Below are 25906 nucleotides of genomic sequence, written 5' to 3'. Positions count from 1 at the left end.
GTGAGGACAAATGAGATCCATGTATAATAATCATAGTTTAAAGTTTTTATGTTTGTATTTCCATTAGAATGTACTTGCATTTATTGTCATTTAATAAATACTTATTGAGCCCTGGGTTTAGGTGCTGGGGATATAGCATGAGCTTACGTTTTTATTCTAGAGCCACATACGCATAATTTTGATTCTTTTTTTGGCTAATTTGTAAATATGTTTATAGAACTGGAAAAAAAAGCATAAGACCCTATGCCTTTCTTTCTGGTAACTAATTTTGTTGATCGTTTTTATTTTCAGGCCCAAGCAAATGCACGTGCTGCTGTACTAAAGGAACAATTAGAACGAAAGAGAAAGGAAGCATATGAGAGAGAAAAGAAAGTTTGGGAAGAGCATGTAAGATTTAGCTCATATTCTTAATCCTAGTTGGGCTAATGTTCTTATATCTCTTCCTGAGTGGTATATCAGCATTATAGTTTTGTAAGTCTATTTTTTTATTCTCATTCATTCTCCCTCTCCCTTCCCCTCCCTGCTCGCTCTCTCCCTCCCCACCCCACCGCCAGTATTTAAGGGCAATCTATATGGAAGTTATTTAGGGGTTTGATTTGGGATGAGAACCTAATTTATTTTATTTATATTTTCTATTATTGCCAAGTAGCTAATCAAAGTCCCAGCATCATTTAATGCAAAGTGTTTAAACAACACTTTCCTTCTGCCGCTGATTTGTAATACTACCTTTAAGATGTATTAGCTAGAGAGTTAATCTATAGCATATATGCATCAAGCTGTCTCTTCTGCTCCATTACTCTGTTCTGCCAGTACCACATGGTATTAATAATTTTGGATTTAGAATATATTTTAATTTCTGATAGGATTCTTCCTCCTTTCCCCTTTACTCTTCTTTTTACAATTGTTTTCCTTAGTTATTTGCTCTCTTTTCTTTACCAGATACAGGTTATGGTAATTTTTGTTTTTGTTTTTTTAAAAAATCCTGTTAGAATTTTCATCGGTATTACCTTAAACCTATAAACTAACTTAAGAAGAACCGATATGTTTATAATAGTCTTTATCCAGGAGCATGTTGAATATCTACATTTACTCATTGTTTCTTTTATATCTCTTATACAGTTTTAATCATTTTTACCTCATATGTGTTTATATTTTTTGTAAAGTTTATTTCTTGATAGTTTATAATTTCATTTCTGTTTTTAAAGAGTTTTTTTTCCCTAACAGAATATTGCTGAAATTTGGAGAAATTGTTGGATTTTGCTTATCTTTTATGCTGAGTTTACCTATTCTACCAATTTTCCGTTAATTTTCTGGGTTTTTAGCATGTGACTGTATCATTGACAAGTAGTCATTATATATGTCATAACAATAATTTCCACAATTTATTAATTTTTATTATATGTCAGGCACATTATAACCACTTTACATGTATTGCTTTGTTTAATCTTTACAACTTTACAAAGCAGATATAGAAAGGATAAAACAATTAGATGAGATCACATTTCCAGTAAGTGCAGAACAGGAATTTAAACCTGGGTCTGCTCAGTTTTGAAGTCTTTATTCTTATGCACTGCACCATAATTTCCCCTGCTTTCTTTAAGTTGTGTCTTTTGTTACCGTTTTATTCTTACTGCCTTGGCCAGAACTTTTAGGACAGTGTTAAATAATAATAGGGATATTGTGTTCCTGTCTATAACGGAAATACTTCAGTCATTTCTCTGTTAGGTATGGTAAAATAGTAGGGAATATATACTAGTTTTATCTTAGTGTTTTACAGTTTTTATCAGAAATGTGTTTTAGAGTTTTATCAAACATCTTTTGTGTACCTGTTAATGTGATTATATTTCTTCTTCATCCACCCATTGGTGTAATATACAGGGAGATTTTCTTACCAGATTCGTAATGAAAAAGAACCATTTAGCTGTAAGAGAATGAGTGAAAGAGACAGAACTCCAGAAGTCAGAATAAGTCTAAGCATTTTTTGATAATTCCCTTTCGTTTTCTATTCAAAGTAATTTTAGGTAATAACTGCTCTGATTTCTCCATCCTCTGCTAGTTATGTTTTTCTCTTCGGTTTCAAAAGTCCAGCAGTAGAGAACTCGCATCTTATTTCCCCTTTTCTTTCCTGACTTAAGACATATTATGAACAAGGCTTGAATATGAAGCAATAACTGTGGTGTCTAGTAATTATCTCCTGGCCCATGGGCCAAAATTTTACCTGGCTTTAGATTATTATACTGTTTAAACCATGTTTTAAATCCAGTGTTCCCTATTTTCCCCTTTCCTTCCCTTTGTTTCAGACATAGCACATCAATTACTGTGCTAACTTATCAGCTCTTCCCCAACAGAGTGTTGTAGCAACCAAATTTGTCATAAGTATAAATGATTCTCCTTCATAGTCAGAGCCAGTGATTTCTTCTATTACCCAAATCACTTTCAAACTTATGCTGATCTGGAAAATAGCGTGAGCCTACCTTTGGTGGCATACGTATATAGCAATTGGGAACAATTTGCTTTTGTTCTCTTGGGATTATATCTTCAGCACAAGAAACAGGAACATTTCATCCTGTGCTGATTTGCACGGTGGAGCAAAGATTATAGCAAGATGAATCGGTATGAAACTCCCTGTGTGTTCTTTTTTAATCAACTTTCCTCATCGTAAGCCCACCACTATCATCCATGTGTTCAGCTATAATACCACAGTTGCAAGCTTTAAGGGCCATTGCCCCCACACAGTTTTTAGTTTAGTCTTTAATAATCCGTACTAGCAGTCTACATAGCTCATGAAGGTGATTAGGATCGTAATATATCCATTAAAATATGATGAGCTTATGCTTAGTGCAAATTAGCCTTATTTTAAAAATGTGATCTGTTATGCAAAATTACATGGGGGCATCAAAGTACTTGATAAGAGCAGTCTGCATGGCTTTGATTATATGATACCCTGTTGTCTTAGAGATGGGTCAGCTACTCCATATCCACTTCCCTCAGTATGTATGCACAGGCCCTATCTTGGCAGCAGGCCTGTATAATCTACCTGCCACACTGTGCCACTTATCTTGTGTATTTCCCCAAGGTAGAGTGAATGGCTGTGTCTTAGTTCATGGTGTGATTGGCATGTGGGATACTGGAGTAGCACATTTATCAAGGGGAGATGTTTTCCTTTTCTCCCAGTTGTGTAGGGACTACTCACTTTAGTGATTCAGAATGTTATGCTTCCAATAGCTCAAGTTAATATATTCAGAGAGCACAAAGCATGAGCTTTGTCATTATGTTTCTTTCCTAAAATCATCCCTTGGTGGGCTGAAACATAGCCCACAAACACTTTTAAATGTGGTCTTCAGTACGTCTTGTGTAATGGTTTTCTAAAGAGCAGTTCCACAAACAGGCTTCCTTTTTATAGCTTGTTTCTCATTGTCCTGCCCGTTCGACAAGATCATAACCAGTGTTATGAGTCAGTATCAACGTATGCTTGATCATTCAGTAGCTATGTATATAATCTGTCTGTTGGGTTGACTGTCTCATTTATTTCTTTGCCATCTTATTCTCATTGGTGCTTGACACCTCCATTGACATCCCTGGATTGCAGTTCTACACTTGTAAATGGAGCTGTTTTACCTCATTTTTCATCTAAATTATCATAGCATGGTGCCCATTCTGCATATTTCTTAGCATCAGTTCAAGCAAAATATCTGTGGAAGTCTGTTCCTTGGTTAGGTCAGAGACTATATTTTAAATATGATGAGTTCCTCCTTTATTACATTTCACTCTTTGTTGTATATTTCATTTCTATCTGTCTCATTCTTTGAACCTGCCATACTGGCCTATAAGGCTTCCAGTGGACACGCTCCCCATCTCTGGCTACCTCAGAATGTTCTTATCCTTAGTCTTGCCATCCAATCGCATCCATTTAAATAGACACATCATGAGCTCAATTTGGAATCATGCTCCCTGTGCCAAGTGTCACTGGACATTAACAGCCTTCCAGAGATCTCTGCAAAATATGTTTATTTGACGTCAAAGGATGCAAGAGCATCAAAGAGAATCAGTATTCCACTTATGTTGAGGGACCCTATTTCAAAGCTGCTCCTCTGATGATCTTCTTAGCATGAAGTTGACTTTCCCTAAGCAACAAGAACAGAAGTTTCACAGGTGGTGGTGGAGGAGGTGGAGGGAGAGGAGAAGGAGGGGAGCACGTCTGGAAGCACTGTTAGGTTTTATATTTCAACAAGTGCATTTTATAATTTATGTCCAATGATGAGTCAGCTCTGAGCAGGTACTCTACAGTCTTATATAATACTTTTATTACTGAGCAGCTGTACACCTCCATTGTAGCATAGTTCTGTTTCCTCAGATGACCAATTAGAACCAGGATCCTCTACTGCCAGAAGGCTGCACTAGACTTCATTATACCCAGCCAACACACTTCCAACTGTGTTGAGGGAATTATTTTATTGTGTACACTTTTGGTAAGACAGTCAAACAAGGTGTCCTGGCTTCTTCTAGCTGAGGGACAGACCGGTCATTTAAAGTAGACCAGTTGAATTCTCTCTCAGGGCTTCAGGCTGAAGCATAATATCACAAGATTTGAAGTTGGAGTTTATTTAATCCAGTAAGAGAACCTCGTGAAACCATGAATTAGTTTCTGATACCTAGACAGCTTCCCAGGTTTTTTAAAGAGCTTTCCTTTTCTTTTGTGATCCTACTTAACAGCTCTTTTCTCTCTTTCCCTCCTCTCCCCTCTTCTCCTTTCCTGCAGAGTTAGTTTCTATTGCTTTCAACCAAAGAAACTTAACTGATTCACCATGTGAAGTGCTCAGCATGGTACCTGGTGAATAGTAACAAATAAATTCATTGGGAACTCTGTGTCTCATGATATTTCAGAGTTATGCATAGAGAAGTATTCAGTAAACGTTGTTTACTGAATGGATCCTAGTATAGTGAGGAAGAAAACGAGGCTGGAAACTCATAGAAGAAGAGATCCGACTTGTGGCTACCACAGGTGGGGATTGGGGGTGGGGGAATTGGAGGAAGATGGTCAAAAGGTACAAACTTCTAGTTATGAGATAAATAAGTACTAGGGATGTAATGTACAGCATGGTGAGTATAGTTACCACTGCTGTATGATATATATGAAAACTAAGTAAATTCTAAGAGTTCTCATTACAAGGAAAAATTTTTTTTTCCTTTTTTTCCAAGTCTTTTTATCGTATGTGAAATATGAGATGTTAACTAAACTTATTGTGATAATCATTTTACAATGTATGTTAGTCAAACCTTTATGCTGTATACCTGAACCTCATACAGTGATGTATCTCAATAAAACTGGAAAAAAAATGAGGCTTGGAATCAACATACTTGATTTTTAGCCTCAGCTCTGCCAATTAATTAGCCTGTTTGGGGAACTGGCTTAATGTTTGCAGGCCTTTATTTCCTCATCTCCTAATGAAAGGCTTGATCTCTAATGTTGCTCTGTCTAAATTGCCTAGAAAAATAATGTAAGTACTTAAGTCTAGTTTAATCTACAGAAAATGGATTAAAGTTGTTTTACCAAGTAATTATTTTGATTGAAAGTTTAATTTAGCATAATCTAGATGTAGTAGAGGGGGCTTCATATGTCTGTATTTACTTTTTGACCATTAGTGTAGCTCAGGAGTGGTTAACATGGCATTCAAAGTTGGAGTTAGAATTATTAAATTCCCTGAAATGTTCGTTAAAAGGTTGATTATATGGGGGTCAGCCTGGTGGTGTAATGGTTAAGTTCATGCACTCTGTCTCGGCGGACTGGGATTTGCAGGTTCGGATGCCGGGTATGGACCTACACGCCACTCATCAAACCATGCTGTGGCCACGACCCACATACAAAATAGAGGAAGATGGGCACAAGATGTTAGCTCAGGGACAATCTTCCTCAAGTGAAAAAGAGGAAGATTGGCAGCAGATGTTAGCTCTGGGCCAATCTTCCTCACCAAAAAAAAAAAAAGTTTGTATGTATGTTGATGCGTTTTTCATCAGTATCAGTAAGACCACATCTCTTTCATTGAATTCTCAAAAGTGTCTTTGATCTAACAATTGGTAAAAATCACTGTCTTAATTATTCTGATTCTTTGGCATGTTTACCCAATTTTATAAATTTTTCTCTTTGTCACATTTAATGGTAAAAACTGTAGTACTAAATAGGACTTTAATATTGAGAATCATTTTCATGTATGATGATAGGATTTTTTCCCCCAACTAATATAGTATTGCCTTTCTGAGCCAGCATATGTGCTTTTATTGTGAGTGAAATATATAAGAGCAATAGATTCTGTTTTTAAGAAGGGTAACAATGTACTTAATAAGTAAAATTCAATGAAAAATAGAATAAGGGAAATTCTGTCTTGGTTAGGTCACAGCCTATATTTTGAATATGGTGAGTTCCTTTTTAATTGCATTGAACTCTTTCTTGTGTATTTCATTTCTGTCTTTGTCCTATTTTTTGACCTGCCATACAGGCCTATAAGGCTTCCTCTAGGGTGGAAATGCTTCCCTCTTCTGGCTACCTTGGAATGTTCTTAGTCTTAGACATTTTTGTAAATACATTATAGCAATACTAGTTCAGAAAAATTATTCAGATACAAGTACTTTTATATTTTTGGTTCTTCAGAGACAGAGTTCTGAGAAGTTAAATATGAATTTGATAAAATTTGGCCATGATGTATCTTTAGGCTATATAAAATTATGTGTGAAGCTGCTCTATATTCAAAATATGAAATCAGGCCATTTAATAATATTTTCTTAGCGTATATTAAATTCTTACTAATCATTCAGCATATAGAGATGATTTGTATTCATCTATGCTTCAAGAGTAGGTAAACTGATAGTTTAATGTGTTTATAAACCTGGCCTATTTGGTGAAATTTTGAGTTTTTGTCATTTGGTGGCACTGCTGGTTAATTTTCAGCAGATAGCAAAATTGACGGATAAAATACAGGCAGTTTTACGGCGATAATTAAAACCCTTTTGTGGAGATATAAGCATTGTGGAAAAGTCTTGAATTTATGAACCTGGTGAGAAAATGGCTAGGAAAAAATGCTCTGAAAGCCTTTTGTTTTGTTTTGTTTTGTTGTGAGGACGATCAGCCCTGAGCTAACATCCATGCCAATCCTCCTCTTTTTGCCGAGGAAGACTGGCCCTGGGCTAACATCAGTGCCCATCTTCCTCCACTTTATGTGGGAGGCCACCACAGCATGGCCTGACAAGTGGTGCGTTGGTGCGCGCCCGGGATCTGAACCTGGGCCGCGAGCAGTGGAGCACACGCACTTAACTGTTAACACCATGGGGCTGGCCCCAGCAATTTGTTTTTTTTAACCTGGCTTATGAAATTTTCAGGTCAATGATTTATTCCTTTTGCAAGTTTTTTAAAAATTGTGATTGAATTTTGAAAAACTGCTTAGAATGAAATATGTATCCTAGACTTAACTTGGTGATCAATTTTGTAACAAAATTGGGTTTTGTTTTGAAATTATATGTTTTTGTCTTCTATGAAACTTTGTTTTCTTAGTTAATTTAATTTTGTTTTTGTCATATTGGATCAACTCTCTGAATTAAGGACTCAGTCTAATGTTTTCTCTCGTGATAATTAAAAAATACGTTATTATCTTCTATCTCAAGATCTGGTTAACATTGAATAGCCTTAACATTCAGGTTATAAATAATATATCCATGATATTTACATAGAAGGCCCAAGTTCTGCTGTACTAACAAGTTGGTGATGTGTGTTACCTTGGCTTATAATGATGTTGCCACATCTCAGTAGTTACCCTGAATTACCTTTAAATTTTCAATAACTGACTTAGTTTTGTTATTAAGTACTTACAGGAGTTAGTAGGATGTTCTGTTTGTCTTTGGCTTAGATTTTATATATCTGAGTTTGTTTGCTTGTTCGTTAGTTCAGGTTCTTCTGATCTGTTTAGCTTAGTTGACCCAGGGGAGAGACTAGTGTATGTTTGATTATAGAACATAAGCATTTCCTGAAGGTTGTTGAAGATCATTACTATAAAGATGCCAATAACTTTCTCTTACGCATTGGATCAGATATCTTAGATCATAGACTATATATCATAAGTCATTAGCCATATATATGGCAGCTAGACAGATTTTAATATACAAAGTAAATTTTAATAGTAATATGTGAGACGTTTTCTTCATTAAAAGTATATTCTGTTGATTAAAAGAAAAGATTTGCTTCTGTAGGTACAAAGATGAGTAGTGTGAAGAGAATTTAATAGAAATTTTCCATATTTTAGCGTAATCCCAACTGTACTGAATTTGGTTATCTTTGGTCTCATACTCTGTTTAACTCATAACAGTTTATCAATAAACAGATTTTTGTCTCTGTTACTGTAGGTTTTTCTTAAGATTGAGATTAATATAGAAATCTCTCTGTTCAGTGTATTTTACCACTTAAGAATATAAGGTCAAGATAAAGGATTTTCAGTCCCTTTATGTGACTTTTGACATTATTTAAGGACAAATCTAAGTATTCCCTAGAGGTTTTTAAATTTTTCTTAGGCCGTATGTCTACAGTTTCAGAGAATTGTGCCAGTGCTTTGTCTAAATTGTATAAGAATTATGTGTGCATGTGGATAAGCATTAAAAAAAAGTATAGATAAATGAAGTATAATTAGAGCAGTGGGTGTAGGTGACTTGTTTCCTTTTATTAAGAGTTTCCTTAATGTTCCTATCATAGGCTTCTGCCCAGTAATTTTGGAAATGACTTTTGAGATAATCTTTATAACCATAAATGAAAATTGTATCATAGGTTGAGAAGGGAAGTTGGTGCTATTCTTACTTTAGTGAAATTATTTAAATTCATATTATCTCTCCTGTTGAATGTCAGACATACAATTAAAATACTCTTGATTATTTTTTTTAAATCTTAGTTCTTTAAAAATTTGTGAAGTATTTGTCTTTCAGGTTTCTGCTTCTTATTAACTTCTGTCATAAAACCTTATGCAGTGCTAAAACCTTAAATTCTGATTATGCACAAATGGGAGGTTTCTGTTTTTATTCTGCATTCTAGAGATCAGAAACTTGCTTTGTGCAAGTTTCTTCATTACGTCAGGGACTAAAACCAGACTTTTAGTGTTTAAGCCAAATCACCGTACGTAATAGAAACTAAAAGAATGTTTGCTGAAATATAATAATTACTACCATTTATTAGGCACACAGCTGTGCGCTTTACATAAATTATCACATTTAATCCCTACAGCAAGTACATAATGAGTACAGCATTCCCATTTTAGAAAGAAAAAGTTTGAAGTTCAGAGAGGATAAGAAATAATGAAAAATCACGGGACGAGTAAGTGAGAGTTTTGGGATTTGAGTGTAGAACTGTCCTACTTCAACTGTATTTTATTTCAACAATGAATGGCTGTTCAAACTGGCTGCTCTACGAAGGCCACTCTCACCTCTCACCATCTCCCCTCCTGGCTTTATACAATTAGTTCTTTCTCTGGTTTATATTTGTTTGTTTTTCTCCAGATAATTTAGCACACATCTATCTATTTTTTATTTCTCTGTAACATACTGATTGACTTATCAGTATGTTACAGAGATTTATGTGTTCGCCTTTCTCGTCTAGTTTATAATCCTTTGAGGGAAAGCATAATGTCATCCATTTTGTTTTTTTCTTTTTGGTTTGAAAATTATTTATTGCAATTAGTTCTGGGTTTTTTTTCCAGCTTTATTGAGATATAATTGTCAAATAACGTTATGTAAGTATAAGATGTACAACGTGATGACTTGATATATGTATATATTGTGAAATGATTACCATAATAAGGTTAATTAACACATCTGCTACCTCACATAGTTACCATATATCATTCATTTGGGATATCTATTATCTAGCACTGTGCTTGGCACTTAATACATCTTTGAATACAATGATTAATTAATTTTTAATCAGATATTCTATTTTTGTTTTCTCACAAAAATCACGTCAGATTAATTTACTGAAATAGCGGAAATCAATTCATTAACTGAATTAATGTAATACAATTGATAAATATGATGTGTGGGAGAGAAGTAATTACTGATTTAAATAAAATGGCTGATTTGTATATCCAAATTAGTTTCCTTCAAAATAATCATCTAGAGAAATAACATACTTGTTTTAGAAGTGCTGCTATTTTTCAGAACCAGTTGGAGCTTGTTATTTCTCAGAATTTATGGTAACTCTTTTGAATATACTCTGTAGCAGTAAGACAATCATAAAATTTCAAAATGTTTCTATATAATCTTTCAAGGAGATGCTGCTCAATTGTGTGAGCTCTAGATTTTTTAAAAAGTTATTTATAACATCTTAAACATCAGTATACTTTCTCAGTAGTGCTGAACTATGGGATTAAAGCAATGTTTCCATCTTTTTTTTTTTTTCAATAAAGACTTTATCTTTTTACAGCAGTTTTAGGTTCACCACAAAGTTGAAAGGAAGGTACAGAGATTTCCCATATGGGCCCTGTCCCCACCTGTGTGTAGTCTCCCCCATTATCAGCATCCTCCACCAGCACGGTACATTTGTTACAACTGATGAATCTACATTGACACATAATCACCCAAAGTCCGTAGTATACATTACAGTTCACTTTGGGTGTTGTACATTCTGTGGCTCTGAACAAATGTATAACGACATGTATCCATCATTATAACATCATACAGAGTATTTTCACTGCCCTAAAAATCCTCTGTGCTCTACCTAGTCATCCCTTTCACCACCCCCACCCCCCTCCAATCCCTGGCACCACTGATCATTTTATTGTCTCCATAGTTTTGTCTTTTCCAGAATATCATATGGTAGGAATCATACAGTTTAACACTTCTTTGTGTATTTTGGTTAATAGTCCTTTGTGTGTTTATGTCTTTTACAAATAATTTCTCCCAATCTCTGGCTTGTATTCTCTCAACAGTATCTTTCACAGAGCAAGTTTTTAATTTTAATGAAGTCTAGTTTATTAATTTTCTCTTTCATGGGTCATGTCTTTGATGTTCTATCTAGAGTTCTTACCAAACCCAAGGTCATCTAGATTTTCTCCTATATTATCTTCTAGGAGTTTTATAGTTTTGCATTTTATGTTTAGGTCCATAAGCAATTTTGAGTTAATTTTTGTGAAGCGTGTAAGGTCTGTATCTAGATAAATTTTTTTGCCTGTGGATGTCCAATTGTTCCAGCACCATTTGTTGTAAAGACTATCCTTTCTCCATTGAATTGCCTTTGCTCCTTTGTTAAAGATCAGTTGACTATATTTGTGTGGGTCTATTTCTGAGCTCTATTCTGTTCCATTGATCTATCCTTTCACCAGTACCACACTGTATTGATTACTATAGCTTTATAGTAAGTCTTGAAGTTAAGTAGTGTCATTCCTCAAACTTTGTTCTTCTCCTTCAATACTGTGTTGGCTACTTCCATCTTCTTTTGAACCACATAGATACTGGTGTAAGATTCAAGTCTGGAAGACTAAATATTAGAGTTGTATTACTACATTATGCTTAGAAGATGCTCAATAAATCCTGCATTTCAAATATATACTCACCAGAAATTCTTGTTTACTGGTTTGAAGAAGAGACAGAAGTAGGGAGCAGACTTGCTGCCATGTTACTAGGAGCGTACCTGTGAATACAATTTCCTTATGTTTATTAAAGATTCAGAATCTTATTTCACATTGTTTAGAGTCTAAATGGCAAGATAAAAATGAACACGTGAATATAACATGATATTTTTAGTGAAGTAAATCTTATTACCTTTACATGTCACTTCTTCCATTCTCATTTATGTTGACATTTTTATAATGAGGGCTCTTATGTTGGGTGATTGATGTTAAAACTTTAAGAAGATTGTACCAAACTTGCAGAAATTGCAGAAGCATTTCTTTTTGAAGTGTAAGATGAATAAGTAAAATGTTTTTTCTTCTCGCCAAATATAGTAATGGATTAAAGTTAAAGTGAGAAGACTAATATTTAATCTTTTAGAAGACAGTTTGTTTTTTAAGATCATTTTATGAAGCATTGTTAATATAATAAAAAGGAGTTATTTAGTACTACATGGCACATGATTATGTTTACATCTAAAGCCAGAGATGTTTCTCTTTATTCACTGGTCTTTCAGCACCTAGCACATTGCTTTGCACAATAAAAATTGAGGTATGAAAAAAAAACTGCTGTGGATAGAGTGGATAAACAGTGATCTTATATATGCCATTTTATCTCTTCATGGAAATATGAATTTCCCAGTGTATTTAAATTCTTTATTATAGTTGGTGGCTAAAGGAGTAAAGAGTTCTGATATGTCTCCACCTTTGGGACAGCATGAAGCAGGTGGCTCTCCATCGAAGCAACAGATGAGATCTGTTATTTCTGTGACTTCAGCTTTGAAAGAAGTGGGTATGGTAAGTTTCCTAAAATTTAGATTTCCTCATAGTCAAAAGATTATTAAAAGGATTAAATTTAATGAAATTACATTAATTCCTAATGTTCTAGGAATGTTTTTCTAGGAAAAAAAATTATTTCTTAGGATTTTTGTTTATGGTTTACTCTGAATATTGGAGACTTGCTGTCCATAAGTTTTATATCTAGGACCACCTGGTAGTTCAAAATATCTTAAAATGATTCTTTTTTACTTTAAAAGAATATTGAACAAATAAAATATATATTAAAACATACCAAAAATAATGCAACAAACATTTTTATACCCCAGCTTTCACAATGAACAAAGGTTCACTTTTTAATGACTTTAAATAATGTCTCTCTGGTACTTAAAGTAATTAACTCTAGGAATAAAGTCCAAGACATGTCTACATTTATTTTAAATTTTTTGGCATAGGAAATGTTAGACGACTCAGCATAATTACACTTAATTCATCAATTATTTCTTTTACTTTCTACTTCTGAATCTCTAGCATGTCATACAGATAGTGAAACAAAGAAATATGGGCAAGTAAAAAGTTTAAACTTGGGAGTATGTGTTAGATATCCACCTAAAATGTGAAAACTCTGTTCTGGGGTTCAGGGAAATGGGCTCATGGTGTGAAATTTCAGCCTAGAATTCATCAGACAGAAGGGAAAAAGTCTACTGCATCATGTAATATAACACATTAACCTGATTTTCTCCTTTCCTGGTAATTACTGCCTGTGCCTTTTAATTGTTGAGTTTGATTAAGTTTTTGCAGACAACCCTGCTGTTATTGCTACACCAATTTTTTACAGCCTTTGTGTCTATCTTGAAAATAAGACTGAGTAGGAAAATACAAGTTTCTTGGTCACTCTCAAGGACTTCATATAAGAAACTATTGCTCTTCAAGTAGGTTTAGTCTTTTTCTTTCTAGTAACGACTTTGCGTGTGCTACGTTGTTCACTACTTTAGATACATACCACTGTGTGGTTCTCTTCCTGGTACCCAGTTTCACATCTCAAGTAGCTGTTCATCTCTGATTGTAGCGACTGCTAATTCCTGGCTACTTTACTGGGTAAAATGCTCTTTGTCTCATTTACATGTGTTACTTTAAAACTGACCACTATACTCTTTTGTATTTTTCTCAGATATTACAAAATTGAGGTAATCCATGTAACTAAATGGTTTTTCTTTATGTGTTTTCTTGTTTTCTCAATATTCTTTAAATATTGCTTACTTAAAACTTTGAAAATTGCTCTTCTTACTCTGAGTCTTCCAGATACCTTTGCTTTTGTAGCTTTCATAACTACTAATTTCTTCTTTTCATATATTTAAAAATTCCAGGTGCTTTAGATTGCTATGATTATACTAATCAAAAGACGAAATTTGTATTATCAATAGTACAAAGGACTCAGAACTCATTGTAGTTACTCTCTTTGCTTAGGGAGAAAAACCAGTTCTCAATTATGTTTAGTAATATGGCTTAATAAGAATATATGTACGTGAAACATAAAGACAGCTTCAAAATAACACTGCCTATCTTGAATTACTTTATCCATCAAAACTTTTCCCAGCTCTAATTAAGAGAGTATATGAATTAATTTTCTTTTTATTTCTACCAATGACTTAAAATTACCAAAAATCAGGTGCCAGAGAAGAAGAGGATACAATTAACTATGTGATCAGAAATCCAAACATATGGCAAATAATTGAGAATTGGCCCATCTACTATATATTAAGTCTATTACTTGGTTATATTTAACTGTTTCTCATTGCTGATAATGAAGGAAGCTGTGTTAACACTTTACAGGAATAAAAAAAATCACAAGGAGAAATTTAATGAAAAACAAAATGTAACAAACATATCAAGTTTTTGTAGGTGGACTTTTAAATATACTTAAAAATAACATTATTTCTTACTCTGTAACTATCTGTGTTTAAAGGATGGAAGTTTAACTGATACCCATGAAACCTCAGAAGAAATGCAAAAGACTAACAATGCTATTTCAGTAGGTACAATTTTCAAATTTTCTCTGTTAATCATTTTACTTAATCCTATACATATTAAAACATAACATTTTAACTGTTTCAGAGTAAGCGAGAAATATTACGTAGATTAAATCAAAATCTTAAAGCTCAAGAAGATGATAAAGGAGAGCAGTGTCACCCTGATACATGTGAGATAATTGTTCATGAAGATGCTAAAGAACATGAAAAAGAAAAATCAGTTTCATCTGATCGCAAGAAATGGGAGGCAGGAGGTCAACTTGTAATTCCTCTGGACGAGTTAACATTGGATACATCCTTCTCTGCAACTGAAAGTAGGTGTAAAAGTATGTAATCCTATTTTGGTCTAGCACACGTAAACTTGTAGATGGGGCACTATGAAAGAAAGAACACTTAGAAGGATTGAGACAGGCTGGAAGAATTTCTCTATATATTTCTATATGTGAAAAATGGAGAAAACTATTCAACCTTAAGAATAGGAAGAATTTTTATTACAAAAGTGTAAAGTGTGAGGGAACTAATGATACATATTTAAATTGTATTATTTTAACTCTTTCTACCATGTTAGATTAATCTATTACCAGGAATATTTCTTGATGAGAAGTAGAGTAGTGAACTTTGATAAAATCTCAGAAAGGTCCCTTAGGAATTTAGCAGGGATATTGAGAAAATCTCACTTAATGATTCATTTATTCAACAATTAATGAGCACCTACTATTTTTTTACATTGTCATAGGCACTGGAGATAAAACAATGAACGAACAAAAACATATGTGCTCTCGTGGAGCTTACATTTTAAAGGGCAAGTCTGACCATCAACTGAATAAGAATAGTTTTAAGTAATTTTTTATTGGACTGTTGTCGTAGAAATCTTTCATACATTGGAGACAGGCCTAAAAATTCCATAGCATTTATTTTGTTTACTTATTCAGCAGTTCTTTATTGAGTCCCATTCAAGGCCACACAGGCCTAAGCAGTGAGGATACAATAATGGTTAAGACATAGTCCCCTCCCTTAAGGAGCTTAGGATCTAGTGGAAAGGGAGGCATGTAAAGAGGCGGTTATAGTTGATAAGTAATAAGCTAGGAATAATCATAGACTGCTGTAAGAATACGTATCAGGGCGTAAATAGGTCTTAGGAGGGCCAAGCTGCTTATTTCTTTTCTTTACTGTCCCTGTTCTTCAACTTTCACCCATTTCTGAAGTCCGCTTTATAGCAGAACTCTTCCAAGTGTAATCTGTTTGCAACTGCAATTCCTCTCCTTCCAGTCTCCCTTAACCTGCTTCAACTAGGCATTTTTCCCTACTCCTCCATCAGAACTGTTCTTTTCAGGGTTACCAAAGACCTTCACAACGGTAAGTTGAATTTTATGTATCCACAACATTTGACATACTGGATTATTATCTACACTCCCCACCCCGTCTTTCTTGAAACCCTTATTTACTTTTCTGTACTCTATTAAAAGTAAACCTCTTCTATAATTTTTTTTAAATCATAGCATGTTATTTATTTTTCAGGAACTAGTCACATGCTGTAAATATTTTCTTCATTTGTTTAAATATCTTTTGCCTGTGTTTTCTTTTATAATGTAAACTTTTAAAATAAGCTCATCTGACTTGTAGTATATGTTTTGTGTTCCATATCATATAGCACAGATTTTATATATGAAAAGTAGTCATTAAATAGACATAAATATAGACACAAACACAACTGATGTTGTGAGATCTCTTGGATGGTGGGGCTGGAGATAATTTAGAGCACCTCTCAGGCAATAGGCTATCGCCAGTGTGACAAAATGGGATAGAGGCAGAGGGAGAGAGGTGCAAGTAAGTTTTATAGAAAATGAAAAAATCCCTGCCATGTTTCTTAAAAATGGGAAGAAAGGTCATATGCAGACCAAAAACACAAGAATTGGGTAATCTTTTTTCCGCATTTATATTGAGATATAATTGACATATATCACTGTATAAGTTTAAGGTGTACAGCATAATGGTTTGACTTAACGTTAATTATCAAATGATTACCACAGTAAGTTTAATTAGCATCCGTCATCTCACACAGATACAATAAAAAGAAAAAAAATTTTTTCCTTGGGATGGGAACCTTTAGGATATACTCTCTTAACTTTCCTGTGTATCTCTTTCTATGAGTTTGGTTTTCTGTTTGTCTTTTAGGATTCCACGTATACATGAGATCATACTGTATTTGTCTTTCTCTGTCTGACTTATTTCACTTAGCCTAATGCCCTCAAGGTCCATCCATGTTGTTGCAAATGGCAGGATGTCCTCATTTGTTATGGCTGAATAATATTCTGTTGTATATATATACCACAACTTCTTTATCCATTCATTCAGCATTGGACATTTAGGTTGTTTCCATGTCTTGGTTATTGTAAATAGTGCTGCTGTGAACATGGGGGTACAGATACGTTTTCGAGTTAGTGTTTTCATTTCCTTTGGATGTTTTCCCAGAGGTGGAATTGCTGGATCATATAGTCGTTCTATTTTTAATTTTTTAAAGATCCTCCATACTGCTTTCCATAGCGGCTGTATCAGTTTACAATCCCACCAACAATGCACGAGGGTTCCCTTTTCTCTACATCCTTGCTTGGATTTGTTATCTCTTGTCTTTTTGATGATGGCCATCCTAACAGGCATGAGGTGATATCTCGTTGTGGTTTTGATTTGCATTTCTCCAATGACTAGTGATGTTGAGCATTTTTTCATGTACCTTTTGGCCTTTCAAATATCTTCTTTGGCAAAATGTCTATTTAGGTCTTTCGCCCATTTTTTAATTGGATTATTTGTTTTTCTGCTATTGAGTTCTTTATATATCTTGGATATTAACTCCTTATCAGATATAGGGTTTGAATATATTTTTTCCCATTCTGTGTGTTGTCTTTTCACTTTGTTGATTGTTGGCAGTTGGGTAATCTTGAATGATCATATAAGCCTATTTCAGACAAATATATGAGGACCTATAAGGTACTTTATTACCTTATTAAAAGCATTTTCAGGGTCTGGCCCTGTGGCTTAGCGGTTTAGTGCGCGCGCTCCCCTACTGGTGGCCCGCGTTCGGATCCCGGGCGCACACCGACACACTGCTTCTCTGGCCATGCTGAGGCCATGTCCCGCATACAGCAACTAGAAGGATGTGCAACTATGACATACAACTATCTACTGGGGCTTTGGGGGAAAAAAAAAGAGGAGGATTGGCAATAGATGTTAGCTCAGAGCCGGTCTTCCTCAGCAAAAAGAGGAGGATTAGCATGGATGTTAGCTCAGGGCTGATCTTCCTCACACACACACACACAAAAACGCTTTCACATGGAAAGTTAGTGTGAGACTTAAGAATAGTGTTATACAAATATTTTGTCTCATGAGTTCAAAAATCATGTTTAATTTATTAAGTGGGCAATGTATTCATGTGATAAAAACATCATATATTATAAATACTGTATAGTTGAAGTTTCTCTCCTGCCTCAACACTTATACTTCGTTTCCTTCTCTCTTACCAAGCAACCACTGATATTCATCCTTCCAGAGCTTATTCACATATATGTGTGTGTGTATTGTGTATGTATGTATATGTGAATAAAGATACATATTTTTTACTCCCTTCATTTTACATTATTTATTATATATTATCTATATTATTTATTGTGTTGCTTATAAGCATATCTTGTAGATCTTTTCATACCACTACATAAAAAAAATCCCGTTCTTTTTTATAGCTGTGTGATGTTCCATTGTATGATTATACATGATTTACTTTTCCCAACATTTCATTATGAAAAATTTCAAACATGACAAATATACCCTCCATTTAGATTCTTCCATTAACATTTTACTATGCTTGCTTGATCACATATCTATCCATCCTTCTATCCATCAGTCTATCTTATTTCTTGATGCAGTTCAGAGTTCATTGCAGACATCGGTACACTTTGCCCTAAGTACTTTGCAGCGTGCATATCATTAAACAGAGTTCAATATTTGTTTGGAAGTTTATTTTTTTTCATGTTAAATTACATACAATGAGGGGCCAGCCCGGTGGTGCAAGCGGTTAAGTGCGCGCGCTCCACTGCGGTTGGACTGGGGTTCGCCGGTTCGGATCCCGGACGCGCACCGACGCGCTGCTTGGCAAGCCATGCTGTGGCGGCGTCCCATATAGAGTGGAGGAAGATGGTCACGGATGTTAGCACAGGGCTGATCTCCTCACAAAATAAATAAATAAATAAATAAATTACATACAATAAAATGCAAAAATCTTAACTGTACATTTGCTGAGTTTTAACAAATGCCTAGACCTACATAATCCAAACCTCTATCAAGATATAAAACATTACCATCACCCCAGAAAGTTTCATGTCTCTTCCCATTCAATCTCTGCTCCTGGCCTCCCAGAGGCAACTTTTTCTGAATTTTTTCTATCTTAGATTCTAAAATATTATTTAAACAGATTGTAACAGTTTGTACTCTTTTGTGTCTAGCTTCTTTAACTCATAATGCTTTCTAAGAGTCATCTGTGTTGTGATTATTAATAGTTTGTTCCTTTTTAAAATAAATTCTTTACTTAAAATTTTTTTTTTTTTTGGTGAGGAAGATTGGCCATGAGCTAACGTCTTGCCAATCTTCCTCTTTTTTGCTGAGGAAGATTGGCCCTGAGCTAACGTCTGTGCCCATATTTCTCCATTTTGTATATGGGACGCTGCCACAGCATGGCTTGATGAGTGGGGCTAGGTCCGCACCTGGGATCCGAACCTGCAAACCCTGGGCTGACAAAGCCAAGTGTGCGAACTTAACCACTATGCCACCAGGCCAGCCCCTAAAATTTATTTGTTTGATATTGGTATAGTCACTTCTGCTTTTTCTTTCTCAATGTTAACCTGGTATATCTTTATCCTTTTTTTCCTATTAATCTGTGTCTTTTTATTTAAAGTAGATTTCTTGTTGAATTTGCTTTTTTAATCGACTCTTACAACTTTTAACTTAGTATATTTAGACCATGTACATTTACTATGATTGTTAATATGGTCAGATTTAAATATACCATTTTGCTATTTGTTTTCTGTTTGTGTCATCTATTCTTTGTTCCCTTTGCCCTCTTATTTCTATTTTGCTTTCTTTTGGATTGAGTATTTTTTATGATTCCATTTTATCTCTGTTATTGGCTTATTAACTATAGCTCATTGTTGTGTTATTTTAGTATTTGCTTTAGAGTTTATAGTGTACATCTTTAACTTATCACAGTCTATCTTCAAGCAATTTATTACATTTCACCTATAGTGCAAGACCTTAAAGTAATATACTTGCATTTGTTCCCTCCCAGTCGTAGTGCTGTTCTTTTTTTTTTTTAATTTATGCTATTAACCCCATAATACATCATGGTCATTTATCCTTTAAAAAGTTTTAAATAATAAGAGAAAAATCTTTGGTATCTACCCATGTAGTTGTTACTTCCAGTGGTCTTCATTCCTTTGTGTAAGTCATATTTCCATTTGGTATCCTTTGTCTTCTGCCTGAAGGACTTCCTTTAACATTTCTTGTAATGCATTCCTGCTGGTGATGAATTCTTTCAGCTTGTGTATGTGTGTAAGAATGTGTATTTTGCTTTTCTTTTACAAAGATATTTTTTCTGGGTATAGAATTCAGAGCTGACTTTTTTTTTCCTATTAGTGCTTTAATTATGTTGCTCCAGTGTTTTCCGGTTTGCATTTCTTTTGATGAGAGTCTTCTGTCATTCTTATTCTTTATTCCTCTGTATGTAATGTGTCTTATTTCTTCTGCATACTTTTTAGATTTTTCACCTAAGCCTTGGTTCTAGTAAATTTGATCATGATACGCCTTTGTGTCATTTTCTTCATGTTTCTTTTGCTTGGGTTTTGTTGAGCCTCTCAGATTTGTGACTATATAGTTTCATCAAATTTGGAAAATTGTTTGCCATAGTTTTTTCCACCTTTTTTCTCTCTTCCTTTCTAGAAGTTCAATATGGATCTTGTTAATGTTTTCCTTGTCTCTAAATATCATCATCAATCTTCTCTCTAGCTTGTTGAAAATATGGAATTCAATTATTATGACAGTTATAAATTTCCTTGTCTAGTAATTACATCATCTCTGTCATTTTGGCCTTGGTTTGATTGGTTGATGTTTTTTTCCCCTTTTATTTTAGGTTGAATCCTCCTGCTTCTCTGATTGCTTAGTCATTTGTGTTTGGAAGCCAAACAGTGAATTTTACCTTGATGGGTGCTATATATTTTTGTGTTGCTGTAAATATTCTTGACCTTTGTTCTGAGACACAGTTCAGTTACTTGTAAATATCTTGACCCTTTTAGGTCTTGCTTTTAAGCTTTGTTAGGTGGAACCAGAGCAATGTTTACTCTATGGGTAATCTGTCCCCCTTTACTGAGTCAAAAACCTTTCTGAGTGATCTACTTGATGGCTTGTGAATTACGAGACTTTCTTTTCTGGCTAGTGGGAATAGGGACTATTTCTGATCCTGCGTGAACTCCAAGTATTGTTCCCTCTACTGCATTTGGGTGATCTTTTCTCTAGACTACAGTAGTTTCCTCACACATGTGCTGATCGATATTCAGCTTAAGACTTGAAAGGACTCTCTACAGTTCTCCTGAGTTCTCTCTCTGTGTAGCTCTTTAGTACTCTTCTGCCAACACTAACCACTTTTGCCTCCCTAGACTTCCAGTTCTGTCACCTCTGCTCAGAGAGACCACCAGCTCCACCTGGTTTTCCCTCACCGTATCAAAGGGGATGAAGTCTATATTTTTTCATATGGATGTTTGGTTTTTTCAGTTTTGTTTCTTAAGGGGACTCCTCCCCCCCATTAGATTGCTTTGGCACCTTTGTCAGACACCAAGTGGCTGTAAGTTATGAGTCTGTTTCTGGGTTCTCTACTCTTTTGTAACCATCCTTTTAAAAAGTTGTTCCTATTGGTAATCATTTTGGCTGTACAAAACTGAATATTAACTGTTAATTTGCAGGTGCTTACTTTTATGAAACTCATACACAGAAATTTATATCAACTTGTATTTGGTTACCATTGAAAGTTTATATGTCTTATACTCCATAATATTTGAGATTATATCCTATCTATTACTGCTTGGTACCTATATAGTAAATATACTATTACCAAACGTTCTAAAGACTCCAACTTCGTTAGATAATTTCCTTTTTTTTGCTTTGCTAAATTTCATTGAAAAGGTTTACCTAAAATTATTATTGTCAGAAAGAAAGTGTCAGTTTCCTATTTATGATGTATAAGATAAAATAAAGCAAAATTTCTTAGGAATACTTTTCTCTACTTTTAATCGGTATGCACATTTATCTTAGGATTTGTTTTCTATTCTCTTTAATTAAATTATAGAAACAAAATACTTAATTTATATATTTTTTGTACTCTCCCAAATTATTAATTATCTTAGGTGTTTTTTTTCATTTTCTCAAATTAAAATTATAATTTATGTTTTCCTTAAAACTAGAATTTAATTCCTAAGTATTTCAGAAGGAACTTATAGATATTTTATTACTAGTATTAATATTTATTGATTATTATTTTTAATTAGTTAATTATATAATTATTGGGTATTGTTAAATAATTATTAATATTTTTAGAACTTGTGTTACTCTTCTATCATTCATCATTCATTCCCTGGAAGTCTTTTTTTAAGCATCATCATAATATGCTCTTTGTTTACAAAACTTTTTCTTGTGAAGCACTAATTGGAGAGAAGACCTTAAATCTGCCTTATAATGCAGGATTATTATTATGTTCTGTCATTGAAAATTATTTTTTTTATCTTATAGAACATACAGTGGGAGAGGTTATTAAATTAGATCCTGGTGGATCTCCAAGAAGAGTCTGGGGAAAAAGCCCTACAAATTCTGTTCTAAAGTTACTTGGAGAAGCTGAACTACAACCTCAGACAGAACTATTGGAAAACACAACCATTAGAAGTGGTAAGCAGAAAGCAGCTGTTTTTCTAAGAGTAGAAGTAATATTATTGAAAATCAAATTGTATTTTTTAAGATGTGTCTATTTTAAGTGAACTGTTTGTAATAGATTATCTTTTTGTTATAATAATATTCTAGTTAGATGGAGAATGGTTGTGTTTTCTGGGGAGTTGTCTCAAATGAAGCCTTGAGTTTTGATCTGATATAACCTGAATGGGATCTAAAAATAAAAGGAAAAGGAAATGTGTGTGGAGGGAACCAGAAAAGTCAGAATGATGTTTTTCCTGAAGAAAGATATAGGAGCAGTACATTGAGATGAATCGTGTATATTTTAATGTGGATTCAGGAATCAGGTTGACTAAAAGACTAAAAGATATCTGCAGTAGGTATGACATACATTATCCTAGGACTTGGGAGGATGAGTTCTTGTGAGGCAGAAGGAAAATCTGATCCATGAGTGTTGTGGGTCTTGGTATTATAGCTATGCATAAAGAAGACTGTCTGTGTATAAAGCAGGTGTTTTCAGATTTAACATCTTATTCAAATGAAGAGGAAGTTGAATATAGTTGTTTTTTTTTAAGTTGTGTCTAGGCATGAATGTGTGCATATGTCACTTTTGTGCTCTTTCTATCTCTGTCTCTATTTTTTTTCTTTTTCTCTGTCTCTCCTTAAAGCTTAGAGTGAAACTCATATCCAAAACTGACAGAAAAACAACTAGGAGGTGAGGCTATTCACATTGTATATATATGAATTAGCCAGATGCTGATAATTAGCCAGTGAAATGAACCCATACACATGTCAATAAAGTGGCAAAAGTGGGTTGCTATTTCCTTATTAAGGGTGAATCTCTTAGCATATATAATTACTTGTTTGAGAAAAGGGCAAGTACACAGTGTGTATATTTGTAATTAATTTGTTCATACTCTTGTGTCTGGAAATTGTGCAGTTGTATGCCAAATACTAATCAAAAACAAAAATACTAGTAATTTAATATGCTTACATCTCAGTCTGAGCTTGTTCTCAAAATGCCTCAGACTTTATTCAGGAAAAAAATGCCTATAGGCTAAAACATTTTCAAAAATAATGATAAAAATTTCAAATTATTTTGTAGTCTAAAAGTCCTATATATGTTCATTCCCATCAGAACTATTACTTTAAAAACATCTGATTCTGATACCTCTTATGTAAAAATTTTTATTGCTTAAATATGTGTAATTTGATATGTGGTAATACTTAGGCAATGTGAAAGCAGGGCTTTCCTGCTCCATGTTAAAATAATCCATCTGTAGGGGCCGGCCCGGTGGCGCAAGCGGTTAAGCGCACACGTTCCGCTGTGGCGGCCCGGGGTTCGCCGGTTCGGATCCCGGGTGTGCACCGACGCACCGCTTGTTAAACCATGCTGTGGCGGCGTCCCATATAAAGTGGAGGAAGATGGGCATGGATGTTAGCCCAGGGCCAGTCTTCCTCAGCAAAAAAAGAGGAGGATTGGCATTGGATGTTAGCTCAGGGCTGGTCCTCCTCACAAAAATAAAAAAATAAAAAAAAATAAAAAAAATAAAAATAATCCATCTGCCTAGAATTGGAACTGAGAAATAATTTATTTTATGATTTGTCTTATTTTTTTTTAATTCCATTTACCAACTATTTATTTAACACTTACTGTCTGTGTGTACTGTTATGTGTTAGGAGGTAAAGCTACCAAGATCATCCTTACTCTTGGGGGACAGATACAAGTGAAAACAAATAAATGATAATATTTCATGAAAAGGACAAGAATAAAATATTCACAAAGAGGTAGTGCAGAGATGTTTAAGTAATTAACTTTATTTTGGATAGTTAAAGACTGCCCAGAGTCGTCATCTGCCCTCGCTTTAATTTTTTTCCCTAACTACATATACTTAGAAGAATATGCTTTATGCTGGGATTTTAAGACAAAGAAGTCACAGTTCTTACCGTCAAGGAAATCACATGTGACAAAGTCTATATTAGAGGTGCTGTGTGTGAAATTCTATGGAGCCACAGTTGGGGAGGCTTTATATCAATACTACACAGTTTCATTAATGATAATATGGCCCTTTTGGGTAAGGGAAAGCCACAGAGAGAGCAAGTGGTTTTGAGCTGGGCCAAAGATAAAAAAGAGCTCATTGGGTAGATAAGGGAGAGAACAAAATTCCAGGCAATATGCAATTCCAGTACAATCATGTGCCACATAATGACATTTTGATCAACAACGGACCACATGTATGACAGTGGTCCCATAAGGTTATAATGGAGTTGAAAAATTCCTGTCACAGTGGTCCTGTCATAATGTTGTAGTGCAACACATTACTCACATGTTTGTGGTGATGCTGGTGTAAACAAACCTACTGTACTGCCAGTCATGTAAAAGTATAGCACATACAGTTATGTACAGTACATAATATTTGAAAATGACAAACGACTGTGTTACTGGTTTATATATTTACCATTACTATTTATATTTTTATTATTATTTTAGAGTGTACTCTTTCTACTGTAGTTATGAAAAAAAAATTTGCTGTAAAACAGTATGCTGTGTTATGCTGCCAGCAGCCTCATATATCTCATGCTTACCACATCTTTTGATTGCATTATTTTCTCTTGTGTTTGGTTTAATCTCATGTTGTTTCATTCATTGTGGCCCCTAAGCATCTAAAATCCACTGCTAATGTTGCCAGTAAAAGACCTCGTTGAGTGATTGACCTGGAAACGAAATTAAAAGTGATTAAGGACTACATAGGTGGAAAAATCAGTGATGGTTATTGCTCAGCCAGTCAGGCATGTCCCGTTCCACCATAGCTATGATCTTGAAGAACAAGGTGATGAAAGCTTTTAAAGGATATGCTTCACTGAAGGCAATAAAAATTTGAGAAGGACTTATATCAGACATGGAGAAACTTCTAATGACCTGGATTGAAGACCAGACACAGAAGCATATCCCTCTCAGCAGCATCATGATCACAGCCAAGCAAAAAGTTTATTTGCAATATTGAAAGAAATGGCTGGACCCAACTATGATGTTGAATTTACTGCTGGCTCTGGGTAGTTTAAACAATTCAAGAATCGTTATTCATTACATAATATGAAAGTGAGTGGTGAGTCTGTAAGTGCAGATGTGAGGGCAACTGAAAAGTTTTTGGACACTCTAGATAAGCTGATTGTGGAGGAAAATTACTTGCCAGAGAAAATATTCAGTATGGATGAAACCTCCCTATTCTGGAAATGGATGCCTGAAAAGACTTTCATCCATAAGGGTGCCAAGTCAATGCTAGGTTTCAAGGCTTTTAAGGACAGGATAATGGTCTTGCTCAGGGGCAATGTTGCAGGCTACAAATTGAAACCATGTGTGATCTGGCACAATGAGAACCCCAGGGCCTTCAAGCATATCAGTAAGTACAGACTGCCAGTGTACTACAGGAGTAATAAGAAGTCAGAGATGACCCAGCTCCTCTTCCAAGGTGCCCTCTTGAATTGCTATGCCGG

The 25906-nt window shown here is 34.5% G+C and overlaps 1 protein-coding gene across 13 annotated transcripts in view; it reads left to right on the top strand.

Moving 5' to 3' along the window:
• Positions 1-25906, top strand: part of NEK1 (NIMA related kinase 1) — a 181319-nt gene that overhangs the window by 108909 nt on the left and 46504 nt on the right. For 9 of the 13 annotated variants that reach the window (XM_058550334.1, XM_058550340.1, XM_058550339.1 and 6 more), the window contains 5 exons: positions 292-387; positions 12297-12428; positions 14374-14439; positions 14523-14763; positions 22259-22408. In XM_058550334.1, coding sequence (XP_058406317.1) covers positions 292-387; positions 12297-12428; positions 14374-14439; positions 14523-14763; positions 22259-22408 — 685 coding nt within the window. The remainder of the gene's footprint in view (positions 1-291; positions 388-12296; positions 12429-14373; positions 14440-14522; positions 14764-22258; positions 22409-25906) is intronic. The other 4 variants (XM_058550342.1, XM_058550338.1, XM_058550341.1 and 1 more) reach the window with 1 other exon arrangement.

Source organism: Diceros bicornis, chromosome 11 (genome assembly GCF_020826845.1).
Source record: "Diceros bicornis minor isolate mBicDic1 chromosome 11, mDicBic1.mat.cur, whole genome shotgun sequence".
Lineage (NCBI taxonomy): Eukaryota > Metazoa > Chordata > Mammalia > Perissodactyla > Rhinocerotidae > Diceros > Diceros bicornis.
Note: the sequence above shows the minus strand (reverse complement) of the source record. Positions and strands in the feature narration are given on the sequence as shown.